Raw genomic sequence first — 25,434 nt, forward strand, 5'->3', positions numbered from 1 at the left:
ATTATGTGGGCTGGGTGGTGTCGGATTTTCAATATATGACATGACATCACATCACATCACACGCCTTCATGTTTACTTTCGATGGAAAAGGGCTACTATTGGGATCGACGGTCCTGAATGTGCATTTGGTTACTTTGCAGATAATATCGCAAATCAATCCACTTTGATTTTATAGATTTATATTTATGAAAGATGGAGATTATCCTTATTGAGTCTTTTATTCATACCTTTATTTTAAAAAGGAGCAATAGACAATGCCACATTACTTTATTCTGGTCACCATTATATAGAGAAAACTAAAACATCACTTTATATATCCAAACTAGAAGGTTGTATACCTCCGCCAACCAGTCATATTGCAGTTTACATCCATGTCTGTCCAAAATGTCACCACTTCATCATTTCATTCTATCAAACACTTGTGTGAAATTGTCATAATTAGCATGTGAATTCTTGAGTTATGGCCCAAAACTGCTGTCGATAGCACAGAGGCATAATGTGCTAATGCTAATTTTCTTTCTCCATCTGAAACACCATGATGCCTTTTACAAGGTAAAAGATTGGTTTAAAGGTAGAATGTGTCTTGTTTATACGTCTTAGTCAGCATGGACATTTTGTTGAAAAGCCAAAGGAGACGGTAAGACAGACTTTCCATTTCATCCCAACAACTGAAAACAGTTGAGATGAACATAAACACAACGTTGGCCCTGAAGCTCTGAGGCTCCTCCTGACCGCTCTTTAAGTGTAGAAGAATAAGACGAGTCTCTTGAATTAAGTGTACCCTTTTGTTTTATATAATGTTCAACGTTTTCAATAAAAAATACATTATTTTGTACAATTATGGACATGGTAGAATAGAGCACATGGGGTGAAAACAGACAGAAAGACGGACACACGTGTGCTTTACAGAGGGAATAACAAGCCGACTGTCCACAGCAGTGAAAGTAAATAGATCATATACATATAACGTTCTTTCGCTCTCTGAGGTCAGCGACCCACATCCCACAAAGAAGAACCCCACCTTAACGACTACTTTTTATATTATTGTATATGTTATTATGCTGTACAAATTACACCGCTCCTTAAATAACCTGCAGGCAGACCTTCACTGGGGCTCACCTCGTGCTTTTGAGATCAACCAGGTTGGGGGAGAAAAAAAAAAACTGTCTCTCAGGACAGCAAGGTCTGAACCTGCTGAGGTGATCTGGGAAGCAGGTTCTCTGGGTCTTTGTAGCTGTTCGCTGGGCTGGTGAGCGTGGTGTGAACCTCCACATAGGCTCTGCACACCAGCTCTGTGGACTGACGGAAGATCTGCTCCCTGCAAACACAGATGAAAGCTCTTTACCTTTTTAAACTCAGACAAAACAAAAGTAGCAGCAGTGAGTGGTCATGTCAGGTCAAAATCAGACAAGCAGAGCGACGCTGGAAGAGCAGAGTAAGTTGGGTACAAGTAAGAAATTCCTCCTAATTACTCATTTGTTTGTTTTTTATGTTCAGTGACCACTGTGTGAAAACAATGGGTGGCAGGATGTGGTGCACACTGCCATCTATGGATACATATCACCGCATAAAGCATGAAGCATGAAGCAGAAGCATCAGGTGTCAGCCACAGCAAAGAAAGGAGAGCATTTTATTCCCTCTTTGCAGCCGTCTTATAATCTAAAAATGTAAAGTACAGTTTCATGGTTCTCTGGACGCATCTCTACAAATGTTTCAAATCAAATTCGGTTATGTCATACAGATTTTTGTATTCTTTTAGTGCTGCAAAAAAATATGAATCCATTAAAACGAAATAATACTTCCGTTGCAGGGCTAATTTCTTTGTTGCTTACTTTAAGGCAACATGGATTTATAACTCACTTGAGGCATTTTTTTTATATCTAACATATCGTGTAACGTTTCTTATGATTTTGTTCATCATTTTAGTTCTAAAGTTTGATTTCCTTTCAAAAACATTTGTCATAAATAACTTTATTAACCTTTTAGTGAAGGACATAATGTGACTACTTCTTGCAGTGGAGTCGGACTGAAGAGCCCAGTGAGAGGACCCAAGGACACAGCGGGAGCGCCTCGGTTGTATCCAACTTGGGCTCTTGAGATCCATATTTTTAATTGGCCCACAGAGGACACGGTGCATTTGGTATGGAGTAATGTTTTAGACGCAGCACTACGGTTCTAATGCGAACTGTGAAACGGTGGGAGTCCAAAAGTAAATTCCCATTATTTGTGAACTCCAGGAGCCTTTTCAGAGTGCTGGCGGGTGTTTTTGTGTGTTTAGGTGAGCAGAGAAGCAGACTTGAGAGATAGCGAGCGAGAGAAAGAGAGCGAGAGAGAGAGAGCGAGAGAGCGAGAGAAAGACAAAGAGGAGGAACGATTTCAGGGAACGAGTGTGAGTGAGAAATGGACCAGAAGCTAATTAATGGCGTCCTGCCCATCAGTCCTCCCATGTCCATTAATAGAGAACATTAACCTGAGGTACAGAGTGCTCCTCAAGCCTGCTGCACTTCCCAGTAAACGTGACTCATAGAAAGAGCCCTCCAATGTAGCAGCTGGATTGAGCTAAAAGCATATGAATTTCCTGATCAGTGAGACAAATACAGGCAGTCCTGCCGACCACTCTCTCAATGTTTTGGTGGCTTTAGCAATTTAGCATCCGAGCTCGCCGTGCATTTGTTTGAGTGTTTTGTTTGGAATGCAGTAATGATGGTATTGCATCGGGGAAACGAATGACTGTTGAACATTATTGCGCCGACGCTCCCGCTGTATTTCCAGCACTCTGAGAATGCTGTATACCTTGCTGGAACACCATGTTGTAAACATTTAACACGCCCGATTATTGCATCGTTTGCCGTTCTTCCCCCGGACAGAAAGAGCCATTGTCAACAATCGGGACAGGAACTCACTTGATGGCCGCACTGAGCAGGAAGTTGAGCTGTGGCGTCACCAGAGTGTCAGGCGACGACAAGTACCGATCGAACTGGACCTGTTGTTTGTGGGATGAGTCAAAGAATTATAATCATTAAGTTTATATTCATTGATTCCTGCAGAGAGGTTTGCTTCATTAACACACACACAGTGAAACTCACCATCGCTGCTTTCACAGAGGAGTTGTCCATGCTGGGGAGGAGCGACAGAGGACCCTGAGACAGAAAAGTCAACATCAGCTTGGAATCCAACTCGAGGTCACAGTGTTTGAACAGCAACAATGTAGAATGTGCAGGCAGTGTCGAACAGTTTTCTTCCTTTCTCATTTGTCTACTTCCCCTCAGGCAGAGTATACGATGATGGCTGCATGAATGATTTGAACTCCGACCACATAGGCGTATAATACGGATCATTTCTTTTATAAAAAAAAACAAACACACATCATCGGTGTGTCTTACTGCTTCCTACCTTTGATCCGCCTCAGAATAAAATGTCACATTTATCTCGGTGACTATAAATAGTGCATGTGCATCAGTTCAGGACACTTCCTTTGTCATGCTGGGTTGCTTCTTAAACGGCTGATTGGCTGGTTACACATCTGTTTGATGTCATGGGTTGTTGTAACTAAATTATATATCGAATTCAGACTATTCATGTGTTGAAAAACTACTAAGAGTCAATTTAAGTAGGTAACAGAATCATAATTTTGGTGATTTGATAACATCCGTTTATATTTAGCCCTAATTTACAGTAGAAGATGTTTATTTTTGAATACACTGAACTTGTACTCTGTGAATCTTGATTTGTTAACAAAGAAGAGAAATATCCTCCCTTACTCTTGATCACTAACGACAGGACTGACTTTGTGTGAACACAACAGCTGGTACCTTTAAGGCAATTAGTTGACACTGATTCTCCAGAATGGCAACATTAAGTCAAGCTTAAATGCCTTAATTGCCAACATTAAAAGCAGCAAATAGAAGGCAGAGCAAGGGTCGAAGCTAGAGCGCAGTACCTAGAGGGATTTTATGGGGATATGGAGCACATCGACAAACACACTACGAGCCTGCAAACTCGTCGGCTAGCTACGAGCCAGTGTTGTTTTCATCACGGTTGACTTGTATGCGACTTGTTCATCTGATGTATCCCAGACAATAACAAGGATAAAATGTCAAGCAGATCTTGAAGGCAAAGCTGAAATGTCTAAAATAAACGTAGGGATTTCTTTTCAGTGCTTTTCTGGTAATGCCGTCGAGTGTGGACAGCTAGACTTAATCTTTTCAAACAGAGGACTATTTAAAGCAAACCCGAGACGGGCCACCCGAGGAGCGAGGTGTAGTCTGCGAGAAGAATGACGGTTCTTGATTGAGCTTTGCGTTGGGAGCTGCAGCAGCAGGGTGTGGTGTGTCCTGACATGACCCAGGGTTTCAAGACTCGCATGCTAAACCACAACTATGGGTCTCGGTGAGCGCAGTGTGTTAGAAAGAGGGAGGAATGATCCAGGGCATCAGCTCTCTCATTTGCACAGGACAGTTCTGGAGAAGCGGGGATATTTGTTATAGAACATAATGTGATCTGCCTCCCCTCTCTCCCTTTTCTCATCTGAACATGTGATCGAAATGCTATTATGCCCTAATAAAGACACTGGTCATGTGGTAACCATAGCAATAGCCAAAAGAGGTAGCGTAAACAATATTGTTAGGGCCTATAAAATACAAAAAAAGGAGACCATTAGGGACTGTAACAGGAAAGATGAGAGAGAAAAACCCCCCCACAGTTCTTCACAGTTCTATAACTTGATGAGTGAGTGCATGTGAATGTGGAGTTGTGAGACCTGCTCAGCACTATGCTGCTGGACACAGCTGTAGATGTAACTCAGTCCGGCTCTGGTCAGCACGTAGGACGCCTGCTCGTTGATCAGGGTGTCAAGGTGAGCCTCGATCTAGAACACGTGGGAGGGAGAGAGAGAGAGAGAGAGAGAGAGCGGCTTAACATACGAGTCCAAGCCCGCATTGTGAACCGATGGTACTTGTGGTTGATAGAGAACCACTGTGTGTGTGTGTGTATTGAAAATGAAACTTCCACAGGAGCTCTTGTGGTGCTCAATTACAAAAGACGTGCTAAAAATAGAGGCTAGATGGCGCGTTTGAGCATGAACAACAATGCATGACGCACTCGCTTGTATTAGATAGCAAATTAAATCTTCTTAATAAAAGATTTGGGCTCTGTGGGTTTTAATGAAAGGAAGGCGAAACATTTTCAATGAACAATGCCTCTACGCACGGACAATGTGAGGACTGGAAGGTGGGTGTCGGTGCTAGATGACATTAGTTTCAGTTGTCTTGTCTAACTGAGGTTTAGTCTGTCATTAGTTTCATGCCCTTGACTAATTGTAATTAAAGATAAATAGCTAAATACCTACAACATGAATAAACTAATTTCATTGTCTGACTCACTATTAATAGCTCATTATTGTTTACTATCGGGACGGACCTGGAATTCGAGCATCTCAAGCCTCTTGTCCGTGAACTCAAAGAGAGCCAAGGTCGTCTTCATGACATACAGGGAGTTGACCATGTAGGTAGCCATGTCAGCAGTGCCGAGGTTACTGGCAGACACGGTACATAACTGTAGGAGGGGGTCCAAGATGCAAGAGAGCACCTGGGAAAGATAAAGGAAGAAGAGATGAGTGAAATATCATTGGCGGGTGACCAAAAACAAATAATAACACATATATATCAGATAAATTCAGAGCAATTGGTTCGCTATGACTATGACGGGGAGACGCGTTTGACTTTTTCTGCCGTTTACATGCGAGTTCACCTGAGCAAAGTCGGCCTGGCGGGCGTCCAGAGGAACCACCGACGAGTCGTGGGAGGCCAGCACCTCCCTGAGGAGGGAGAGGGTCTGAGTGAGGGAGGCTGTGGGTCCCAGGTCTGCAGGCGGCAGCTCCACCTGCCCCGGCGGACACGGACGGAAGAAGACAGGATATTAGACGATGGTGCAGAAGGGGCAAAAGTTATTCTTGCAGAGATTAGTTGTGCGTGCGCTGTAGCCTTCGCCAAGACAAGCGGTCCTCGTAACATTATCAAAGCATTAAACTTCCCTAATGAGCAGCATGACAGATCGAGTATATACGACTGCTTCCTGCTGCTACTCTGAGCCTCAGCTTGATCGCAGTCAGTAGAGCTTTTTTTATTTTAATGAAGAGGGTTTTGATTTCATTGGCTGCTGGATACACAACACAGAACTGAGCCCAGCCACCGTTGTCCACCTAATACAGCAAATTATGAGAAGGCTGTGTTCCTGGCATTAGCTGGAATTGACACCAAAACCCTGAGGGCCTCCAATTTGATTAACACCCGAGCTACTGGGATAATTCTTGTAACTGCTATTGATCAGCCAGCATGTTATGGGGAAGAGGTCCCGCCCGTGCCGAGGTATATTTGGACGGCAATTTAACTAAAGCGTAACAAGTTTGGTGTTTTTTGGCAGCGGGCGCCATTTGGATGCTGTGGCCAGCAGGCTGAAACTGTTTACAAGCACAAGTGCTTCAGAAATAGCTTGTTGTCTTTGAGGGTTTCGACGCAGAGCTGAAATACACAATGAGTGTCCACAGGGTTCACACTGAACTTCTGCACAATCATTTAAGCGTTTTTAATGAAAGAACGAGGTGAAAATTTTGTATTTTAAAAGCTTCTTTTACTTTTTCTTCTCAGGTGATGGCATTGTTTACCTACTAGTCACTTTCTCACATCTGTACAAGAGAAAACAATATTGTGGATTATTCATATAGAAGTCAAACTACTCGTTCTGTACCTTGTCCATGAGTCTGCTTGCATGAAGGCTCAGGCTGTTGAAGAACATCTTTTTGCTGAGGATGTGCATTTCTTCAATAGTGATGAGCAAAGAGGCCACACTGGTCCCAATGATGGAACTGGACAAAGATCATTAATTATTTACATTATGAATGATACGTGTCTTTTGAAAACACAACAAAAAATGCTCATTGGAGCTTGTCCAAGAGCCTAAAGTGGCATCTTTAAATTGCTTGTTTGGCCATCTGACTGTGCAATTGTTTTCAATTTTCAATAAATAAAAAAATAAAAAAGCACCACATACCCAAATGAGCAAAAAATGTATCAAAATATGTTTTTTTAATGACTTAAATTATTAACTGATTCTGAAAGCTGTTGCCCACCGAGTGAGTTAACATACCTGATGGTGTGGTGGTAGAACTTGAGCAGGTTGGACAGCTTGTACAGCAGGACAGCGCCTGGCTCAGCCACTATGACCTGCTCTATCCGAACCTGAGGGACAGATCCACAACACGCCCGAGTGAGGACATGAGCACAACACGACAGGAACCGACACACATTCAACAGAGCTGCTCAGTGTTGCTTTAATAGCGGCCTGAAACGTATTTGGTTGCTCACTTTCAGCGGCCTGCAGACTCCCTCAGTGATGTGTCCAACTACCTCCTGCATGTTCTCCTCCACACCTAATGAGAGAGGAAGACACACACACACACACCAGTAGTCAGGGTATCTGGGATTAAATACATCAACTGTTTTGAGGGGACCATGAATACAAGCACAGTATTAATGAATACAAAAGGTTTAGGCAGGTGACAGCAACACCATTATTTAAACTCAGTTGGCACCAAGATTTCAAGTCTTTGGTCATATACGCAACATTCACTGTGGAGCAGTAGTTGTTCTCAGGCTCCCTCAAACAATGCTACGACAGAATGTATAAAACATGTGAAGCAGTAAACAGGAGAATCCAACACACAAGACATAAAACAAAGAAAATAGTGCACAAGTTCAAATATAGGAATAAAACATATGATAAGATATAATTGAGTATAGGATATAAAATAGATAAGATAGTTCAAATAGATGTACGTGTGTGAAATGAACTGCAGCATGTGTGATTAGCATGCAGGGGACAGCATACCTTGCACAGTGACTTGTTTCAGCAGAGCTTCCAGGTGCTCTTTCTCTGAGGCGGTGGCTTGGTGCAGCCAGGCCAGCATGTCCCCAACATACCTGAAGGAGCGGCAAAACATTCTGTATTAAACAAGACGTCAGTGAGGGGCCAACCCGAGGGCTAAACACACCACAGCTACACTGAGGCATGGGTTATCGTGTTTCTCACACGCACGCACGCACGCACGCACGCACGCACGCACGCACGCACGCACGCACGCACGCACACACACACACACACACACACGCACACACACACGCACACTTGGCTTCTGGTGTTACATAACGGTGGAAAACAGCGAGGTTAAACTTGAATTATTGTATGTAGCCTGTGTGTGTGTGTGAGTGAGTGTGTGGTGTGTGCGTGTGTGTGTGTGTGCAAGGACATAGGGAGGTGAGAAAGAACTTGATGTTCTCAGAACTGTTGATGCCTCCTATAAAGTGGAGGTGATTTTGTGTGCCTGGTATTCTGAGAAAATCTCCCATTTGGCTCCGGGGCACAGGAGGAAGAGGGAAGAGGATGTTGTACGACAGGAAGCACAGACTCACTCAGACACTGATGGAATAGACATTTAACATCTTCTTGAATTGGATTTTGAAAGTTAAGAACCTGAAGAGTTTGGAACAAAATCTAATTCATAAACATTTGCGATCATAAAATAATCACACTTTAGAATATATATATATATATATATATATATATATATATATATATATTTATTAATGTGACAACTGTGTTTTAAAGGAATAGTATTGTATTACTTCAATATCTTTAGACAGAAGCATTGATTCCATTTGAATGTGTCAGTATATAATGTAGTTGGAAGTTTATAATATTTTAGGAGTACAATAATTGTTTTCAAGCTAAATCCTAACAATTGCAAAACAGCCTGGCATTACAACTCTATTTGTATTCATCAGCTCTGGTTTTGGCCACGTTAACTGGAAACAAATTGAAAGTTTGATATGATCTTAATTTATTTGTTCAAATAAAATTTGATTATATCAGATTACATCTTTGGAGATGCGTTACTGTAGATGTTCCTATTTTTAAAGAGGAGATTGACTTTGATTTTTACAAACATGCTCTAATTGAGCAAAGATACAATGACCTTACCGTTTGATCCAGAGACATGAGTGAAAATATTCACGTTTTCTATCACAGCTAAAGCTTCCTCTGGATTATACGACAGTAAGAAAAGGCAAAGTTCAGAGATGTACCTCATGGGGTCGTGTGAATGCATCTCTATGGGGCGAGGAGTCCCTCCTAGCCCGCCGCGGGTGAGGGCGTCGATGAAGCCTCGTACCACCGCGCACCTGCGCGCAGTCCCAAACTCGTCCAGAGTGTACCTGGCCGAACAGACGACAAAGAACATTCAGCTCCCGAGCCTCATGGGAAAAGACGGTGGCCGCTGCGTGTTTTCGCGCAGACTGTGTGGCGGAAGCCAGTCGCTGACGCACATCAACAATGCAGGCAGCTTTTCCAAAAAGGAAATACTTTGGGGTTGTTTTGATGATTTGGTGGTGGCGGTCTCTGTGACAGACTAAACAGAAGATAGTGCTAAATTAAGATTCCGGGAATGCCGGTCTCCACTCTCATAGCCTCAACATCCCACAGATGGGGCAGGACCTTGAACACTCGCTGGGCAAAGAGACAGGTGCGTTTAAAAATAATGCAGACAGACCGAACGAGGGTTTGACATTAAAACATGTCGTGGGGCAACGTGTGAAACTTCCCTTTTTGTCGTTTTGTTCTTGGGACAAATTGAAACTCAAAGTAAACTCGAGGAACTCTGTGAGTCCTCTGCAATTCTTTGCTCTGTCCTGTCCTAGATGGTATAGAACGAGATTTTTCATTTTTCTTCATTGTGTATTAGTGCTTGCCTTAAATGGGAGCGATGGGCATTAGTAATACTTCTCATATGTACTTCAGACATTTCAAAGCACTTCCAAGATTATTAGGACCCATAGCGGTATTGTATTATATGATTCTCAGAGTGACTGAACCCTTTTTTTAAAAATAGATAAGATTGTAAAATACGCTATAAAAACACACAGCCGTGAAGCTGTAAGCCGATTAGTTAACTATTGTTTCAAAATGTCAGATTTTGCCGTAATTTACTGCAAAGTGTGGATAAGTGGTGGAAGGAGATGGACAGGATTGAGGAGGAAGATGAAAAAAGAAAGGAGACGCGGAAATTACTGAGAGAGAAATTGAAAAAACGGAAAAGACAAGAAACGATCACAAATGACAGTGAATCACGGCTTCTCGCTTAAGTTCATCCCCTAACCCACTGAAAACGCTTGAATAGAAGGTGGAATTAAACGACGAGGTAAATCAAAAACATAGCCGCTGTAAACAAAACTGTGTTCGTTTACTATAAAAAATGATCTCCTACGATTTAGTTGATATAATTTGAGCAGCAATTATTCAACTATGAGGCAACATATTTGGATAACTTTATGCAAAATATACACTTTATTACTTCCTGACGTTTTTCTGTTGCTTCAGGCTGTTTGTCCTGTAGTTTCCCCAACAAACGACCTCTTTGTTTCTCTCACCAAGAACACAGTGACAAGAGCCTCCTTGGCGATACGTTCTCACCAGACACCTGCGAGTGGCCGCAGATTGAAACACAGAGCGAACGAACATGCGTTTCTGCTGCTACGATGAATGCCATTGAAGTGTGGTGCCTTATAGCTATCTGGCAAAGATATGATCAACAGAAATGGCTCGAGAACATTTTTTAGGGCTTCAGCTACTATTACTATTTGAATAAATGAATAACTATCCCATTTTAAAACATGCACCACTACACAGGTCGGCTTCTACTCGCTGTTAAGGCTCTTAGAAGATGCGTAAACACTGATTAGCATGGAGAGGAAGATACATAAAGGACCAGACCGTGCAACATGTTATGTGTGTGTGTGTGGGTGTGTGTGTCGGTTACTTGTAAAGGACAGGTCGGTCCTGTAAGGCTTCCATGGCTTGAGTCAGCACAGGGCAGATATCACAGGCCTCGTGGGTCAGTCCTCTGCATTCATCTTTGTAGAGAGAAGGAGCAAAGGAGGAGACGTGCATCCGTGAGAATAGGACAGCATCCTCCATCGAACTAAAAGGCTGCAGTCGTTCTAGTGGCTATGCTTGCTGTGTCACGCTCCCTTCTTTGTTGCTAAATGTTCTGGGCCATGGTAACCTTGACGGCAAGAAGAAAAATCAAAGCACTAAGAACATTTTCCCGTGAGCTTGTACCAAGAAGTCAGTGCTTTTACTGATGCTTCAGACAATACAAACAAGGAACAGGCAGTTGCCAGACTGTGGAAAGCATGAGTCAACACGCTCCGCTCGAGTCGGACCTGGAAATAAAAGTAAATGCTCTATTCAAACAATGTGCAGTAATATTTTGTTCTCCCTCATAAATAGCTGACACATGCATATCAAAATAAAAACCCGTGACAAAATAAAACTTCTACTCCATGTGGAGAAATGATGAAAACACATAACTTACAGCCCTTTCATTTGACCGTTACCAAACTTTCACATTTCTGGATCTGGGTCCAAAGCACAGCAGAATAAGCGCCTGTAGGGCAACTCATAATTTAGTAGATGCTCTATATTGGGTTCTGTGGTGTCTGTGATCTGAATGGTTTATTTCCACTTCAATTTCAATGACAAAACACTTGGCTAAGCTGAGGGAAATTTGGGTTTCTGGCATTCTTTTGGCAGAACTCAGTCAGGGGTTATGAGTCACACGAGTCCTCAAATGTGTCCTATGCACGCATTACTTGCACATGAAAGAATTTTGAATGCACAAACCATCAAACAGTAGAAAAGACAAAAAAAACGGGCGTTAAATCCGCGATGATGGTGGTGGATCAGTATGAAGGTACGATGAGTCAGCGTGTACTGTACTCACTCTGAGCCCAGCGGTAGAGCTGCTCATATGAAGTCTCCTGTAACACGGCCATCTGCTCCATGATCTCTAACCTGGAACGAGCACACAGACCACATATTACATACACATAACCTGCTGCATAGTGTCAGATCGCAGGCAGGGACATAAATACCAGACCAGTGTGTTAATTTTCGTTTTTTCGCCCACTCATCTGTTCCACCATTCAGGTCGAAAATGAATTCAACAACTAGAACAGAATCACTGTAAAAAAAAAAAAAAAAGAAAAAAAAATTCCATTCAGGAGAGACGGTGCACCGTACCCCGCAGTTTGCTGGTTGGTTCGCAGGAGGATTTTCACATCCTCGTGGATGTGCTTCACTCGGCTCAGAGCTTTGAAGAAATCCTGGGAAATGGAAATGGACACGTGAATATATTAGGAGCAATATGGGTCGCAGGTTTGGCCAACTGCAACACAAAAGGACAGCTTTGGTAGAATGGTTTCCTGGTGTGGCCGCATTGTCGCTGATCATGCAGTATTGGTTGTTACGACCTTGATTTGAGGCAGACAGATGTGTGGTGTTGTTTCATATGCTCAATTATTTATGCGCATATCACAAATATATAAAAAGTGAAAACGATTTTTAGATCATTTTGTTTTGTTTTTTAAAAAAAAGGTTAAAAAAACCCACCTCAAATAACAAAATAAATAGTTCAAAACAATGGGATGTCTTGACAGAACTTATTAGATATTGTAGCGACAAGTGAGACGACCAAACACTAGAGGACAGAAACAATGGAAGAGAAAAGGACTAATCTGCATCCATCCTCTGGGTGCAGATGGGAGGATGCTCTACGGGACTTCATTAAGTGGTCCACAGTAGAATAGAGATTACCTCAGTGACGGGGGCATCCCGAGCCCCTCGCAGTGCGGCCATCTCCTCATTAGACAGCTGGAACTTTGCGAGGAAGGCCTGAGCAACCTGAGCTCTCAACTCCAGCCGGTGACTGAGGAGGGGAAGAGATACATGTTGTGATTTCCTTCACATGCCATTGTTGCGCTGCAATATCTGTTTACGGAGAAATGATTCTCTCCTCATGATTGTTTTGTCATTTAGTTTCTGGTTATTTCAGTCTTCTCTAGTCATCACAACTTGTTTTGTCTGTCTTCAAGGCCCTGGAGTTTTATCACCTGGTGTTTTCTTACTGTGCAAATAAAAAGACCTGTCAGTGGAGGAGAACTGGAACAAAGTTGTATGCTTTTATTTCACACGGGAAAAAAAAAAGAAATGTTGTCAACAAGCTGTAATGTTTGACGCTCCACAGCAGATGGCAGTCATACTCCTCACACACACACACCCTTGGTCACAGTGAGCTCAGAGTGAGACAACAGGGTGGGACACACACCCACACCCACACCCACACACCCACACCCACACACACCCACCCACCCACACACCCACCCACAAGCTAAAGATATCATGTGCACAGAATAAATAACAGAGGAAGACAAGACACACAATAAGAATACAGAGACAGATACCGGCCAGGTTTTTTTTTGTCTGCATCAATAACAGCGGAGTGATCGCTATCCGTGTCACTAGAAGTGTCTCAGCACAATAGTGTCCATGGCAACGGCCCCAGTCAAACAGGGAACTCTTGTCACGGGACAGCAGGACAACAGGGAGCGCTCCCTTCTGTCCCCGTGTCTCCACCCAAACCACCTCGGCTATATTCTCTCCTCCCGTCTGCGAAAAACACAAGGCTGGATCGGTAAATCACCAGGTTGAAGAAGCCCAACATTATCTGACCATTGTCTCTCATGCAAGCCATTACCAGCGCTCAGCCAGCTGAAAGTAACGGGTTGTAAATCTGTGAGCGGGTTCTGTGATTTAGTATTTCGGTGTACGGCTCGCCGATGCCTCACACGCAGGACCTCGAGGCACCTTTGCCCTTTACGTGTTCCGCGGGTTGAGATTTGAGAAAGACGACAGCTTGGCCGTCCCGAGCACACACACACACAGGCTCGAGTGTCATACTTTAAAAAAAAAAAAGGAACTCGTTATAGCAACCCGGCTACATCAGCCCAATAGTAAGGAGTAACAATACAAAAAAAAGGCCGCACGCTTTCACTTTGAGATTGTCAAAAGCAATATTTTAGCCTGTCACAAATATTTAGAATTAATTATTAAGGTGACAGAAGATATATTATTTATATTTAAAAGGTATCCGTCACTGCATGCATGACAAAAAGGACTGAATGGATTAAGAGAAAACACACCAAGTGACTGAGAGAAGTTAAAACAAGAAGCACTTCATCTACCTGATATACCATTATAATTAGAGTGAGATATACATATATATATATATATATATATATATATATATATATTTTAATAACACGCTATGCTAATGAGGCTATTAATTAAAACTAAGTGAAGCATACATTAGGGGAACCACTTCCATGCGAACATGCTTGTCTTAATTCAACACATGAGCAACATTAATATGAAATATGTAAAGTCTTGTAAAGCGAGAAGCTACTGTTGTCTCAAGAAAGGAGATTTTATCACTAAAATGCAAATGTGTGCAGCGAGCCTTCGATCTGTTCTACGGGGAGGAACTGTGGTGCAAACAGGAAATTTCTATCATTAAAGCTTGTCGAGTTATTACCTTCACAAGATCCGAGAGGAAAAAGACAGAAATGCGCACATGAAAAAACGTCAGACGCACCAGTTTTATGGGACATAAAATTAATTGGCCATCCGATCCTAATAGGCCTCAACTAAAGCTTCCCAGGCCTCATCTGATTGGTCACATTTAACACGCCATAGCTTGGACTTTCATACATAAAGCAGTTATTAATTAAGCCACAGACTGCATTCCAACAGTCGGTGCCTTCAAACCAGGTTGTGTTCATGAGAGGAGTGACTCACTGATGTTGTATTCTTGACATTATAAGATTAAGCTAAAGCCAACTTTGTAATATCTTTTGTCAAATTAGGCCTACTTGACACTGAAATGCAGAAAACACTAAATGATTTGCAATTTCTGACTCTTTTTTTTTTGTATTGCCACCTTGCAACAGTGTTCTGCCACTTGACCGGCAATTATATCATTGACTCTGCTGACCTCGAGAGTTTCATTTGCAGGCAGCAATTGTTCCCGATCACTTATTTATAAAGGCTTCCGCCTACGGACGTGTCCAACTTCACAGACACGGGAGCAACCAGCGAAAAACTGTGCAACGGATTCACCTCCAGAAACTCGTGTTCAGCCAAAAGTGACAGACCTGTTCCACCAGGACGTAAATCACAACAAAGACACACAGGCTGCACACGGAGAGGAGGAGAGAGAGAGGGGGGGGGGGGGGGGGGGTTGTGGGAGCAGAGGAGAGCGAGGGAACGGCGGAGCAGCAGGATCGTTCTCTACGGCGCTGTCAGGACGCGACACGTTCTTCTCCCGGCCTGCAATTATCGAATACCGGAGAGCGGAAACAATACTTACACACAGCGCACTGGCAAGTATTTGCGGACGCTCTGGGCTGGTGGTTCAAAGACAGAACTCAAATGAACTCAAAATACGCTTTTCTTGCAGAACACGTCGAGTTAGATTCAGGTTACACAATGTGACACGATGGAATGAAACACAGTTACAGTGTTTGTCTCTTTGTTTGTGTGCGATTTGTTTCCTCAATTGATTTTGTCTGTCCAAGCAGAGATGTCGTTGAAGCAGTCTAACGTCTGATGAACGGCTTCGTCAAACTGAAACACTGGAACTACCGATGCCCGTTTAATAAGCTGGTGGTGCAGCACCAGGGTTTATGAAACGCGAGAGCTTGATCAGTGAATAACATTCAATTGAATGTATTTGTAATTGTTTCATTGAAACATGTGATTTGCATGAAAAGATTTACGGGACTTTTTTTTTGTTCCTTCTTATTTCTGACTGATAATCCATACGCAGTGAGCGATGCGGGGATTGAGTGTTCTCTCTGTAACAAGCGAGCGTCCCGCCCTCTCATAAATTGCAAAACCGTGTGGGTCGATTGTCCATTAAAATCTATTAGGGGCCGTTTTAAAAGGCCTGCGTGGAAATTTGGCATTCACAACGCCGTTAGTTAGCCACGCGCTGATGATCACAGCCACATCAGACAACACAGCCCTGCACTCATTAACAGCCAGCTGGGCCTTAATAAGGCTCGAGTACCCTTTACACAGGTCGTCATTTACACTTTGATGTCCCTGATTGTTCTCTGGAGGGTTTCAGATCTCTTGATGACCTAAGCAGACATCCTACTGAAAACATTTTCGTTATTTTTTTTTTAGGGAAAATGGTCTCACTAACACACAGGGCTCCAGGTGTAACAATGCATCATAGGCTGTAGGAATTACTGTAGTAAATGCATTGTAAATCTCAGTTGTGGTTATTAAATAAGACTACTTTAGGCCTTCTGTAGCTACCCGTGCAGTTCAGTAATAGCTGGAGAACTAAACCAACAGCTCCGGCTGCTCGTGAGGTCACACAACATCCGTCTCGTCTCGACTTGTTCAGCAGGTGACATGTTGCGCTAATGCAAAGATCACACATTGCGCGACAGCTGGCTCGCGTTGCGTTTCATTATGGAACAACACAACACCTATTGAGTGATCTCGCTGACAGCGCCTTTGAACGGGGCCGGCCCAAAACAAAAGAGCAGACAAACACGGGGTCGCCGGCTCTCAATGGCCCCAACCGCTCGCACCTTTGCTTCTGCACACTGCAACACCGATTCATTAAAAGCTGACAAATGACACAGTGTCACTGCATGGCAGATAAGATAGCAAACAGGTCGGGACGAGCCTGCTCTGACAGGTAAATACACATCAGGCTTTGAAAACGCCCTATAAGCACAGAATAGGAGATAATGCCGCTAATGTGGCGCTGCTGTAATAACAGTCAACAGGAGAAAGCTATAAAAAAAGAAAAGACTTGGGACTGCAGAGGATTGTGTGACCGAGGAAAGTGTAGTGGTGCAGAGGGCTGACTGAAGGAGGACAGCTTGACTGCACGCTTCCCCTGGCAGCTCTTCTGAGACAAAAATCGCTAAAGACAAGGTCGAAGCCCCGCGTGCAGACACCATCCCATCTGGCTGAGGGGGTCATTGCAGCTCCGCGGACGGACAGCAGGTCCCAATGGGACCGCTGTGCAAAGACGGGGCACTCAGAAGGGCGTCCGAGTGAAACCTCTGACCAACTACCTTCATAAAAATAAAAAAGACCCCCTTTACAAAACGACTTGTATTAATTCACTACCTGAACGTGTTCACTGCTGTCAGATTCAGAGCCCACCCCTTCCTGCGTCACCTGTCCGTCAAAGAGGTCCAGCGGAGCATGGAATTGCCTCGGAGCGTCGCAGCTGTAAGGGGGGTCTTTTGCCAGAAATCTACATCATCTTTGCCCGTGCCGCTGCCTCCATGTCGGCTCACAAGGTCACCGAGCACCGAGGTCACAGTTGCCACAAAATGCTAATGAATCCAATCCCAACCGTCAAGTATGAGCGAACAGGAGCGGGTGTTTTCTGTTCGCAGTCCCGTTTTAACACTCTGCAGGCCAAATTCGTAGATTAAAGCTGGAGTGCGGAACTTTTGTCTCCCCCCTCTGGCAGTGAGAGTGTTTGCCCTAATGGAGGAAACATAGCGATACAGCAGCAGCTAGCTACCGGGACTGGTTGCAGCAAATGAAAAAATAAAAACAAACCAAACTCAGCGTTCAGAGGAAGGAATAAAGTCAAAAATATTGACCGGGAAGACTTGAAGATGGAGCTACTGGAGGCGGGAGAGATGCAGCGAGCTCACCTGGAGGCAAAGGTGTGCCAGCGCGAGAAAGTCACCACCAGACCCCACAACTACTGCAAAATACTAATAATAATAATAATAATAATAATAATAAGGGGAGCAGCTGTGTTGTTAGAAGTTAGTGTTAGAAGTTATTTTGAAGCTGCTCGTCCCACTACCACCCCACCCAACACACCTTAAGTTTGAATAGTTTAGGTAGCCCGCTAAGTTAGTCTAAAGGCTCCTTGGTGGTGTGGATGAGATCCGCCCTGAGATGCTGAAGGCGCTGGACACTGTTGGGCTGTCTTGGCCGCCACACCTCTTCAATGTCGCATGGGGGCCCTGATCAGTGCCCATGCACTGGCAGACCGGGGTGGTGGTTCCCATTGTCAAAAAAGGGGGGGGGCCGGAGAGTGTGCTCGAATTGTCGGGGTACATTCATGCCCTTGCCATACAAGTTCTCAGAATGCTACTACGCTTATTAATAACCATGTATGAAACAAATCAATATACACTGACAGACTTACTAGTCGTTACCTAAATCTCTTTGACTCTACTGTTGAGAAGGGGAGCAGGTCTTTAACAGTAAACTGGGTAACAGCTCCATGACACTCGTTCACCCTCTACAAACACTCTGAAGGGAGTAACGCAGTGTAAACAACAACTACTTTGACGTGTATCTCAAAGCCAAACGTCACAGGACCATACGAATAAAACGAAGGAAGTTGCGTTAATGATGATTGCTGCCCTCCGTATGCAAATAGACAACCGCGGGAGAAATATTCATCCAACTCATAAATCATTCATCCCTCCTCATCAGAACTAAAAGATGTGCTCCTTCTGCCCTGCTCCACATCTCTCCAACGTCTGACACTAGAAAGGAGCTGCGTTTCACATTCTTCAACTTATTAGTGTTGGCAGGTCAAATCTATATTTGTGCAAATATTCAAATGACCCACATGCGATTCTTAATTGAATTGCTTGGCTCTAACTAAATGGGAAAAATACCCTTGGGTTAACAACTTTGGGAGGCGAGGTCCCACTTTCCAAACATGTGTGCATTAAAAGCGTATCACTTGCAAAGTGGACCACGTTGTTCCCGCAGTGTGGTTTGATTGAAGTGCTTTTTGTCTCGCCTGAACAGAAAAGAAGTGACTTCTCTGCAACAGAAATGAGACTACAGAGAGAGTGAACAGATGGAGTCTAGCTCTGGCGAGATGAAGATGCCTATCAGCGACGAAAATGACTCGTGGTCTCAGAACAGATAAGGGGAGAATGGCAGTGTGGGGCTTCTTTGTACATTTCTGAAGATATTTTAGAATAAAGTTGCCACCTTATCTCTCTTATCCCTCGCTGGTATTCTGAAACGGTAGTTTAAAAGTTCATTTTGGTGATTTTGTTTCAGTCGGACAGACACAACTTGTGCTTGCTATGACAAAATAAAATTGCGTCTCTTGATTAATTCCCATACCAACACTTGTTAGAGAACAAGGATGAGTATCAAAGCTTGATCAATGTAATCCTTTTTATTATGGCAGCCCTATAATAAACAGAACCTTGCATTAAAAGGTTGAGTTTTCGGAATGCGCCCTAAACTCTACAGATTAACTTGGGGCTGTACATTGCTAAAGTGCTGTGCATTTGACGGCATGACAGTAAAATAACATTTTGTCCTCCAGATTTATGGAGCAAAATATCAGAAAAACGTTACAATATAATGCAATCCAAATCAGGAGTACCAAACTACTCCCACAAAGGTTACAGTAGAGCTGAATTCACTATCTGATACACTACCACATTTGTTTGCTTGTGGTAGTTAATGATTACTGTTCATTGGATTGCATTATAGTGCAAAGAGGTTTCTACTTCCCTGGTGTATCTGCTGTAGCCACAAGAGGGAAAAGTAAATCTGTAACCCAATAACTAAGATATATATATCAAAGGTAACTGGATTTGCCGTTTTCTCTTTGTCTATCTTCATCAATTATACATGGATATGTCAAGTAACAAGGTTAACTCTGGTCAGTAACACACACACACACACACACACACACACACACACACACACACACACACACACACACACACACACACACACACACACACACACACACACACACTATGTTTGCCTCTTTAGACTCACTTTTCTCCCTGCAGCTTGTTGGTTTTCACTATCAGGTCTTGAGTTTGCTCCTTCGCCGCCTGTTGAAGAAAAGTTACTGTTTTTAAAAGATGCATCGCAAACATTATGCTCTCAAAATGAAACTGCTACATGAGGTGATTAACGTCTTACAGTACACACCACGCACAAATATACTACCTTCTATTGTTATGAGGAGTTTAGCTTTAGTGAGTCATTATCTGGACATAACGAAAGACACGACGTACCTTTAACCTATTGGTCATCTCTTCAGAACACGTGCTCATGGCCTGAACATCCTCATGAACACTTTCAAGCGCCTTTGGAAAACACAAAGTCACAGTTACAAAAGAACTGAGGCAGATGCGGCCGCCGGTCCACACAGGCAAAGTCAAACACTACTGTTCAAATAAAATGTTGTGGAGAAGCCTGCTCCAATCTCAGGTTTTCAGATTCCCCACTACAGGCTGTGGTCCTGGTGAGAGTAGCTGCTCATAAGTTATCCCAAAATGCGTACACATCTCCTTGAACTTAAAACTCCATGACACTCCCTGCACTTTCTAAATTGGATCTGCTGTTTAACATCACTATCACAGCTCTGGTAACGGAAAGCGTTTCTTTGCTGTCTTGTACAATATAGTTATTCATTTAGAGATGAACCCACGCAGCATCTCCTCCATGTGAATATTTGTAAACAAACCTCAGTCAAATATAATAATCACTGCACATGTATTTTGCCTGGTTAAATTGAGTTAGACTTGAGTGCTGTTTAATGGTAAATAAGCTGTATTGTACCTCTTTTACATCCTTAAATATCCGTGCAAAGTCCTCGTTGATCGAGAGGCTTCGTCTCTCTATGTCACCGCGAAGATTTCTCCTGGTGCGCAGACTGTTGTCGGTGAAGAACACAGAGAGCGCCTTCAGAGCCTCCAGCATCTCCTGAAAGCACAAACAGGGACATTATGTCAGTCAGCTGTTTGTGACCCCACTGAAACCAGGAGCAGTCCACACTGAAAGACTGCAGCAGCATGCTAACGTCAACGGGTAAAATTAATGACGGTTTTTGTGGACGTTGCTACTGTGGTTAACCACAGCCAGTCAAGAACAATATCGTTTCCTCCCAACAGTCATCCCTGGGTGGGTGACAGTATCCCCCAAGAGCAGCATTGTGTCCAGTTATGACGCGACTATCTTGCAGGTTTAGCTAATGATAGCTAGCTAGCTATCAGGAAGCTAAAATCTTCCATCTTACCTTGTCATTGTCGAGCCTCGTCTCCAGTATTTTGTTGAGCTTCCTTGACAGCGGGTTATTGGGCTGAGAAGACGCATTTGGGTTCTGTAATGCAGTGGAGCTATCAGATGAAATTTCTAGTTTATTATCAGCCATCGTACACGAACACCTCCACGTCAACTTTCGGAAAGATGTTTTGGTCCGTCCGAAATTGACGTCCGGTCGGCGTGTACGTCCATGGAGGACGACGATACAACGTTCCGCTACGCAGTTAATTGTTTTTGCTAAAATACTTTACAGTTATTTTAAAGGGAAGAGGCCACTGGACTGATGACGATAATAACGGTGATGACATCATACAAATATAACTCTCAACTTTAGACTTCCTCACTTCTTGAAGAAGCTGTGTTATTATATAATTCCAAGTACTGAATAAAAACGTTGATGCCGTGTAACAAGATGTTCAAAGTTATTCTTTACAATGATTGAGTGAGAGGCTCTTTTATTCAGTTTACTGGGTCGATATCTGAGTCAGATTAACTTTTAGAAGATAAGAGAGGCGAGACCACAATTAAAAGAGATCCCCGATTTAAAGCATGTTCAGGAGATGCTGCGTTCATGTACATTTTAAAATATTTTATATCTGGACCCTCCTTTGGTTCTATAGAATGAAGGTAGCGGAGATAGTGGGATGACCTTGTGGTTAGTGAGGTGATGTCCCATCTATACAGGCCTGGGCTTAGTAACCTGTAGGCTAAAGTATGTGACCCGGCTGACTGAATTAATTATATTTTTGAATTTAAGCTTTTACAAATACACCGATTTTTCTGCAATTTCTGACATGTAACACACTAATTATAAACAGCTGATACAATTTTTCATTCTCTTGTCTCAATATGGTGTAAAGCAAATTAATACGTTTACTTAAGTGTTGTTTAGTTATGGTTTTCAACTACTCAATCCTTTTCTGAGCAATTTGCTATTCTGTAAAATCTCTAATTATGCTGTCCACAGAAATCAGAGATACATTTTACTCTTTTTGTGCCCTTTAATAATGTCTGTAAGTTTTTAATAAGTAGTGTATCCTGGGCTAATATACACTAGTTTGCACAGGACGTAACACAGTATCCTACAGTGTAAATGGTGATAAATCAGGCTTTTTAGACTAAAGTCTTCATCAATCACCTAAGTCTTCCAAAAATATTCCTTTGGTTGTATTTATTACGATCTACATCAACACATTGACTCCAAAAGGTAACAGTTAATGTGAGAACACATTTCCAACTCTGTCTCAAGACGTTAAGATACAAAGGCAAACTAAACATGCAAAAAGAAAAAAATATGATACACAACACATGAGCTCTGATCTGATCTCTACAAATCCCTGCTGTTACAAAAAGCGACATGAAACAGATCTATAACTTGCAAGTGTTCACTAATTCGACTGTGCTAATAATACTATAGGCCTGCCTACTATACTACAACTTTCATAACCGAGCTGCACTTGCTTCCCTGTCTTTCACCGCCACGGCAAATCAATTGAGGTTTACTAGATTCAGGATGGTTGTTTCCAAGTCTAGCAGTTTACGAGGCATCCCTGAATGCGTCAGGAGCATGAGGAGAATGATAGTGGCGGTGAGTCCAGCCTCTGGGTGGGGATTTGTGTGATTGATGGTCGCCTCCCGAGTGTTTCATGGACTCGCCCCCTCTCTCCCTCTCTCTCTCTCGCTCTCTCTCTCTCTCTCTCTCCCTCCCTCCCTCTCTCTCTCTCACTCTCTCTCTCTCTCTCTCTCTCTCTCTCTCCCTCTCTCTCTCTCTCTCTCTCTCTCTCTCTCTCCCTCTTGCGCTCTCTCCCCCTATGAGCAGGAATGTGGAAGCGGGGAATAGTCAGTCAGCGCTGCACGTTTCTGCACCGCACGGGAGTGAATAATTGACCTCGGTTAAATATATTGATGAGAAGGAAGTGATTTGTGAACGGATTCTGCGGTCACTTTTTTTTTGAGGAGGGGGAAGATTAACATTCTTCGGTGGAACGCATAATTCCCCTTCTCTTTTCCTCGACTGGAGAAAAGTTTGCTTTGAGACCCAACACAGCTGGAGTCAAGCGGATGGGAATAACCTCTCAGTGGACACCGAGCGCACCTTTATTCCGGAGGTCTCCCAACATGTAAGCGGTCTTTTTCCTTTTTCTTTATTCTTGTTTTTCATGATTTACATTCCGGCGGTGTGAGCACTGCGATAATACAGCGTCTTCCGCGAGGTCACCCCTAACGAAACATCACTGCGATGTATGATCCTGTAGTCACTGCTCCTGTAGGGAGTGTTTCCTCAACTACATGTCCGGTTACTGTTGTACTTAATGGGTATTGCATATGTTATTATAGTCCCACAGTAGTTTCGCTCTGATATGTTTATACTACCGTAATACAGTTTATTATATGAATGCTATTGCTGGTTTGTAGGAGAGTTAACGTTGTTTTGAAAATGAAACTAAATTCACATGTAGCCCCACCTGATAATGTTTCATTCATAGGCTACCTGTTGGGATGTACTGGTTGCTATTATGCATATTCAGGGCTGCCTTAAAGGTGCGGAATTTTGTGAACGAACTGGATTTTTTTTTTTTCATTTCTCCTGCATTCCTGTGTGATTATAAAGGAAAAAGAGAATAATTGTTCATCTCATCTTATCATACTGAGTTGATAATGCATCAGCCTGAGTTTGATCATTGATGAATTGTGTTTCCGACTCGTATTGAAGATATTGAATAAATGTGCCTCTTATTAAACAAAGTCCAGTTTTGTTTAGTCTACTTTTCTGCTTACTTCGTCATTTTAGGAAACATCTTTCAGTCCTCTACAGAGAAAAAAAGAGAATAAGATTAAGATTATTCCAAAAGCCAACAACTTGTTCCCCACAGATGACTTTTTTTGTTTTGTCTTCTCTGTGTCTCTTCCTCCTGACAGGGACCGGGAGTCACTGAGAAGGTGAAGGCTGCTAGTGATAAATGCTCACCGCGAGGCTTCCCTACCACACTGCTCATATAACTGCTGCTAGTTCAGCGACTGTGTGAACCGCTCGCAGGCTTGTTTACCATGGCGTCTAGTCTCACATGCACGGGCGTTATCTGGGCCCTGCTGTCCCTGCTGTGCGCTGCCGCCTCCTGCGTTGGCTTCTTCATGCCCTACTGGCTGCTGGGGACACAGATGGACAAGCCAGTGTCCTTCGGCACGTTCCGCCGCTGCTCCTACCCGGTGAGGGACGAGGAGAGGCAGGCCACGGTGATGCTGGAGCAGTGCGGCCGCTACGCCTCCTTCCTCGGCATCCCCAGCCTGGAGTGGAGGATCTGCACAGTGGTGACGGGCGTGGGCTGCGGCCTCCTCCTGCTGGTGGCCCTCACAGCTCTCATGGGCTGCTGCATCTCTGACCTCATCTCACGTACAATCGGCCGCGTCGCCGGCGGCATTCAGTTCGTTGGAGGTGAGTTTATGTTTCTGTGTTTGTGTTCCCCCCCCCCACCACTAGTGGGTGATTATCATCTGACTGTGGGTGTGCAGAGCCACGGCTGTGGTTAGAATTATGAGGCGATATGGGGGCCATCAAGATCACATGTGTCTTGATGGTTTTGCTTTGCACAGAACGATTCTATGTAACGAGCCTAAGATGTTTACAGAGAACTGTGGGGGTTTTAATGGTTGTGATTATCATCAAACGCGGTTTGTTCAGGAAAACGAGATCACATTCGCGAGGGAACAAGGATGCATAGAAATCTTAATAACCGTGAACATTTCACCTTGGGCTCCAGTTTTCTTGGCCAACAAACCTGCAGTTAGCCCAGAGAAGCTGTCGTTTCCTCAGACACTTGGCTCCACAAGAAATGGAGCCCGGTTGAAGACATTGGGTCGGTTTACATTTCTTAACTCCTGACTGCAGTTTAAACATAGCGCACATGATTCTGCATTCTGAGTAAATATTTTAAAAAAAGATAGATACCACATTTACAAAGTGAATTGTTGATTGTGTGCTGGTGCCAAAGATGTGTCTTTGGTCTCAATTAGGAAAGCATGGACTATGTTACTTATGCTCTTATGTGCGGCAGATTTTGGCATCAATTCACATCTTTCGTTTTTTTTAGTTCGACTGATGAAATGATTGAAAACCGAGCCAACGTGCCCAAAATATGTCAGCTTGGTTTTCTGTTCTGGTTTTGATCCGTTAAGAGTTGAAAAGAAACCCACGCCCTCTCTCTTTCTCTTTGCACAAATGGAGTCCTGTCCACGCTGAAGCCACGGAAATGCCTTTTTGTTTGTTTGTTTGTTTGATTGCAATAAGTGTATGCGGCTCCGCACGGCACCGGCTTTGTTGATGTGCACTGTTGGTGTGTTCTCCCGGGGAGGCGAGGTCTGAGCGAAGGCTTCCACTGAAGCTGCAAGTTTCTC

At 43.4% G+C, this 25,434-nt stretch overlaps 2 protein-coding genes across 2 annotated transcripts in view; one reads left to right on the forward strand and one right to left on the reverse strand.

The window, feature by feature from the left end:
* Window positions 1-214: 214 nt before the first annotated feature.
* Window positions 215-21,223, reverse strand: cog6 (component of oligomeric golgi complex 6). Its single transcript, XM_079166613.1, has 19 exons — window positions 21,017-21,223; window positions 20,560-20,703; window positions 20,013-20,084; window positions 19,768-19,826; window positions 12,706-12,817; window positions 12,133-12,215; window positions 11,834-11,904; window positions 10,868-10,961; window positions 9,138-9,266; window positions 7,885-7,976; window positions 7,362-7,426; window positions 7,144-7,235; window positions 6,745-6,862; window positions 5,749-5,880; window positions 5,419-5,586; window positions 4,760-4,867; window positions 3,087-3,140; window positions 2,904-2,983; window positions 215-1,318 (listed from the first exon to the last, which is right to left on the reverse strand). Exons 1-19 carry the CDS (start codon window positions 21,149-21,151, stop codon window positions 1,171-1,173), a joined length of 1,956 nt encoding a protein of 651 aa, XP_079022739.1. The 5' UTR covers window positions 21,152-21,223; the 3' UTR covers window positions 215-1,170.
* Window positions 21,224-22,877: 1,654 nt separating this feature from the next.
* The window catches only part of LOC306701137 (LHFPL tetraspan subfamily member 6 protein-like), a gene marked incomplete at its 3' end in the record, with an annotated part of 4,576 nt that continues 2,019 nt past the window's right edge, over window positions 22,878-25,434 (forward strand). The window contains exons 1-2 of the mRNA XM_079166391.1: window positions 22,878-23,162; window positions 23,962-24,475. Coding sequence (XP_079022517.1) covers window positions 24,091-24,475 — 385 coding nt within the window. The 5' untranslated portion in view covers window positions 22,878-23,162; window positions 23,962-24,090. The remainder of the gene's footprint in view (window positions 23,163-23,961; window positions 24,476-25,434) is intronic.

Source organism: Pholis gunnellus (assembly GCF_910591455.1).
Source record: "Pholis gunnellus genome assembly, chromosome: 9".
Classification (NCBI taxonomy): Eukaryota; Metazoa; Chordata; class Actinopteri; order Perciformes; family Pholidae; genus Pholis; species Pholis gunnellus.

Bases quoted from the DNA above. Each gene is read 5' to 3' on its own strand.
- cog6 (XM_079166613.1), bottom strand. From the start codon at position 21,151: ATGGCTGATAATAAACTAGAAATTTCATCTGATAGCTCCACTGCATTA. The intron at 20,085-20,559 runs GTACAATACAGC...TGTTTTCCAAAG, and splicing joins TATTTAAGGATGTAAAAGAG to GCGCTTGAAAGTGTTCATGA. The intron at 12,216-12,705 runs GTAATCTCTATT...TCCATTTCCCAG, and splicing joins GGGATGCCCCCGTCACTGAG to GATTTCTTCAAAGCTCTGAG.